The sequence below is a fragment of the Cyprinodon variegatus genome, unplaced genomic scaffold, assembly GCF_000732505.1.
Source record: "Cyprinodon variegatus isolate N-32 unplaced genomic scaffold, C_variegatus-1.0 Scaffold554, whole genome shotgun sequence".
NCBI classification, from domain to species: Eukaryota; Metazoa; Chordata; class Actinopteri; order Cyprinodontiformes; family Cyprinodontidae; genus Cyprinodon; species Cyprinodon variegatus.
The window spans coordinates 556,105-561,046 of NW_015151007.1; the positions used below are offsets into that span (position 1 = coordinate 556,105).

Genomic DNA, 4,942 nt, shown 5'->3' on the forward strand with positions numbered 1-4,942 from the left:
GTTTCATGTTTTCTTGCTGGGTGTAAAACTGACACCCAAACCATCATGTGGCCAAAAAGCTTTGAGCTGCTTAAAAAGAAAATACATTTTGAAACCAAAACTTTAAGCGAGTACATCCATGAAATTTAATGTGTTGCATTGTTTTTGAAGGTAATTAAAACATATTGTGATGTTTATGGCGTATCGGGATGTAGCCCAAATATATCGTTATATGGAACGCCGTGGATGAGGCAGGAACGGATGAACACTAACGACGAAGGTGAAGCCTGAGAGGTGAAACCTGAAATGTTCTGCAGCCCCAGGAAGTGGAAGTCGGTGTGGCTTCTCTGATTTAGGGCTGTTTGGATGGAGATGTGTGGTTAGCTTTTGCTGTTGTCCTGGAACTCCTCCTCTGATGTGATCCAGATGTTGCTCCACCTCTGCTTAAACGAGACTCGGCACGCTCCCTCTCCAAGCTGCCGCCGAGGTCCGCTCGGTGATCCTCCTCCGAGTTTGGTCGTTGGGTTTTCTGTGTGAAGGTCGTTTGCTGCCCCTCCTCCTCCTTCTCACTGGTGGTTCCACCAATTTAGTCTTCTGGGAATCCCTTAGCCTCCATCCAACACACACTGCAGCACAGCCAATCAGCTAACAGCATCTGGGTGTGTGTGTTGAAGCTGTTCTCTGCAGATATGCACTCTCTCTCCTCCACGGTTTTAAAGTTAGCTGCAGGAATCGGAGCGATATCTCCAGAGCAGATCTGAGCCACAGATTCAGTCCAAGAGGCGCTGAGAAAATGTTCAGGTTTCAACCAACATCTCAGCGTGTCTCAGACTCTGAGAGCAGAGCTGTTAAAAAGAAGCTTTTCTCCACCGTTAAGCTGGTTTTCAGAAGATTCTGCTTAAAAATAAGTGCAGTTATCTGCCAAAGTACGGGGGGAACTTTGTTCGGTTATTGTCAGAAGAAGAAAAAAGCACATTTTGCAAACTTAAAAAAAAAAAAAAAAGAACTCTGAAAAAAAAACGTTTTTATCCAAAAAAGGTTTTGAGATTAATGGCTGTTTTTTTCAAATATTTTATTTATTTTTTTGTAAATTTTTTTTTCAAGTTTTATAAAACAAAAGCAGGTTGTATTTTTCTAGATCAAAGGTCAGGGATTAGCGGTCCGGATCCGGACCCAACCTGATTTAAAACATGTATAAATTACCGCACGATGTCCGACGGCGGTGTCGAACTTCACTTGCGCCTCTTCTCCTGTTAATACGGTAAAACAGCGGTCCCCAACCACCGGTCCGTGGGTCATTTGGTACCGGGCCGCACAGAGAAAAAAAAAAAAAAGTTTGAGTGATGTTTTATTTTGAAAAATATAAAAAAAAATTGCGGTATTCTCTCCCAATTTCATCAGTCGGTGCATCTGTGCCTCTTGACACAGGTTAATTCAGTTCAAGACTCATCCCATCTATAACATCCTATCTTTGTGAAGCGGGATTTTCTGCGGTTACAGCGACCAAAACAAAGGAGCAGACTGGACATCAGGAGCACACTTCGTCTGTCATTTTCCCTGATTACGCCTCGATGGGACCTGCTTGTTGTTTTATTTTTATGCTGGTTGGGGACCGCAGCGGTAAAGCCCTGGGGAGCGTCCGGCTCCAGGCTGCGCGTGATCCCAATGAGCCAATGAGCTGTCAGTCTGGGTTGCTGCTGCTGCTACTTTTAGACACAGCAGGCAAACCTGTGGCAAGCCGGGCGATGGGAAAGAAGGAGAAGACCATGAGAAAAAGAGAGCAGAGAAAGTGTGGACTGCTGGAAGAACTGCGGTGAACTGGTGAAAGAAAAGTGAAATGGCGTGCTCAAAGATGACCCTGCACATTTAGAGGATGTTTGGCTCAACCTGCTGCTGTGAAGCAGGATTCTCCACCATGAACAGAATCAACAATAAATCTGGATCCAGGCTCAAAATGAGCTCCTTGATATGTGCTTGAGAATGGCTTAGTCTCCGGTTAAACCCAGGTTTAAAGCCTTGCAGGGCAGCCTAAAGCCCACTGCCAACATTAAGACAGAAAAAAGAAAGAAAATAACAAACGATCAGTTCAGGGGTTTGAGAAAATATGGGAATCAGGAAATTATCTATAAACCAAACTGAACGATTGTTGTTCTCTACGTCACAAACCTAAACCAGCGGCGTCTAGAGAGACGAAGAAAGAGAAACGCGTTACAGTTGCTGTGGTTTATGTTTATAGATCCGCCTGCAGGATGGAAAATGTTCCTTTAACATCGTTGTTAAGGTCAGACTGTGTGACATCATCATGTTTAATGTGACCAAACCCAGATATAGAGTTTGTTTTAGGGGGCGACCAGCAGCACGCCAACAACTGATGGATCTCTATTTTGTTTTTACAGCTGCAGGCCCAGAAGATCCGCCTCGCCCGGAACCAGGGGCCGTACTACGGAGGTTCCTTACCCAACGTAAACCAGATCGGCAGGAACCCGCACGACTTCCAGGTGACCCACAAACACCCCCCACTCAGCTCTGATGTCACTTCCTGCTCGTCCGTCACACGCACTGATTTCTATTTATTCACTGGATCGCTGATTGCCAGTTGGTAGTACGGGGTTGAAGTGAAGCCGCTGGCCGCCATATTGGTACTCCCTAGTTAGACCGGTCACAATGTAAACAATCCGTTTGTTACAGCATTGAACAATGATGATGTTCTCATTTTCAGGGGGTTTAAGAGTTTTAAAATAAAGATAAATTCATCACTTTGACAAACACTGGCTGTTTCATAGCATCAGTAGATTAACTTTAACTTATAATAAAAAAATAGGCCCATCACATTTCATTATGAAGCCTATAGATCATGCAATAAAACATATAGAAATCCATCATCACAATAAAATTTATTTTTTAAAGGAGCATAATAATAGAGAGGTACCAAAAGTGCTTAATTGGTTATGTACATGTAATATACAAGTATTTATTATATTGTTACGGTAATTACATCTTACATGTCTGATAATCCTTCCTATTTATAAATATATATATATATATATATGCATAGTTGCTTTTTCTGTAAATATAACATGCAATATATTTTAGTACGTGATTTTTTTCAAATGAGAAACACAACAAACACTAAAAAAACAACAGCATCATCCACTTGGTAAAGAATTCCTACATTGACATTTCACAGTGAATTATTTTCTATTTCCTAACGTTAGACCCAATGTCAGTAGCTAACTCAGCCAGACTAATCTTAGTCTACAGACTAAACTATAGGATCCATCGGCTATAGATGGATTTATTGCTTAGTTTATCCACTGACTGGGAAATTACCAGTGGAACGTCTTCCTGCAGACAGAAAACTGCTGGTTTTTGCAGCTAGATGCTGAACAGGGAAGCATTTTACTGTGTTTCTCTGTGGGAGTGGGGAGTACCAAGATGGCGGATGGTGGCTTCACTTTTTTCGGACAATCAGCAATCCAGTGAATAAATAGAGGTCAGTGGTCTCACACCTAGCTGTGAATGTGTCGCAGTGCAGTGTTAATATGCCTAGCGCCCCCTATGGTCCCCATCAGGAGGTGCTGAGTTCAAGGAAAGGCAGGTTGAGTCCATCCAACCGGTCAAACCTTTTTTATCCCTGCCGCTGCGTCACTGCTGCACATCTGATATTAACAGACCTATACCCAGGTGGTTTGGTGACAATCTGGTCAGATATTTAATTAAACACATCAACCACCTGCAGACGTTAGAGGTTCGATAAACTCTGGTTCTGACCTGTTTCTGCTCGTCTTCAATCTAACCGGGAATCCGTTGAGTCATTGATCAGATACGTGCTCATTTTTCAGAAATTAACCAATCAGAAGCTTGTATTCTAATTAAAGGTATAGAGGAGGATGTTGTTTTGGATAATCGAAATAATTTGTCCTCCTAATCATCAATTATCCCAGGCCCAGGACAGAGGAGGGCCCAAATTAACATTCTGACCGTTAAGAAATATAGGCAGAAGTAATTTTTTAGAAAATATTTGGGATAAAAATATTTAACATTAGTGTAACAAAATGATTTTCACTTTTACTCGGGTAATAATAATTTTACAATGATTTCTTTATTCAATTTTGAGCGCTTTTGTGTTCCATACAGGACCCCTTTGATTATAAACTGGGAAAACCCAACATGTTGGATGATCTCGACCCGATATGATGTCATTTCCTGCTGAATCAGATGTCTTCATTTAGATAGTTTGAATAATGTGTGTCAACCAATCAGAGAAGCCGATTGCCCCCCTTTATTTTTCCATATATTAAGAAAAAGTGAGTCTGTTCTGGTTATTCCACTAAAATATTTTCTTGCTGCGCTGTAACTGATTTTGGTGACCTTACATTTAACAAGAGCATAAAATTTCTCACTGCAGCGCTTCAGGTGGCAGAAACACATTTAAAGCAGGTCTGCTTTCACAGAAAAAGGAATAGAAAGTAGCAGCTAGCATGTAGATGTAAACACGCAATAAGTTAGCACTTTAAGAAGAAGGCGGGTGTAAAACCGATTCTCTTTTCTCAACTTTTTTATTAGACTAGTAAGTTAACCCTTTGCTCCTAGTAAACAGTCATAGATCTTTATTATTTTCAACATTAGTAGAAGCAGAATACAAGCAGCTACAGGTCTAGCGCCCCTAGTGGCCAAAAGTTACACTGTCTGCCTTTAAAGTTCAACCTTTAGATTCAAAATAAAGAATGTTTTTCAAAAATTTACTTTTATTTCATCCCTTCTCTGAGTTTCCAGGTGCAGCTGAATCTAAGCTGCGTTAAATCCTTCAATCTGGCAGCTCATTGCCTTCTACGATCAATAAAATATAATCATTAATATGAGGTAGTTTACGTATGAGAACAGAAAGTGATGAACTTATTCCCTCTGATCTGAGGAAAAAAAATATCCAGATTTATCCAAAAATGAAATTTATGATGAAGTT

The 4,942-nt window shown here is 41.0% G+C and overlaps 1 protein-coding gene across 2 annotated transcripts in view; it reads left to right on the plus strand.

Moving 5' to 3' along the window:
• Positions 1-4,942, plus strand: part of crtc2 (CREB regulated transcription coactivator 2) — a 40,285-nt gene that overhangs the window by 9,743 nt on the left and 25,600 nt on the right. For both annotated transcript variants that reach the window (XM_015391667.1, XM_015391668.1), the window contains exon 2: positions 2,376-2,477. In XM_015391667.1, coding sequence (XP_015247153.1) covers positions 2,376-2,477 — 102 coding nt within the window. The remainder of the gene's footprint in view (positions 1-2,375; positions 2,478-4,942) is intronic.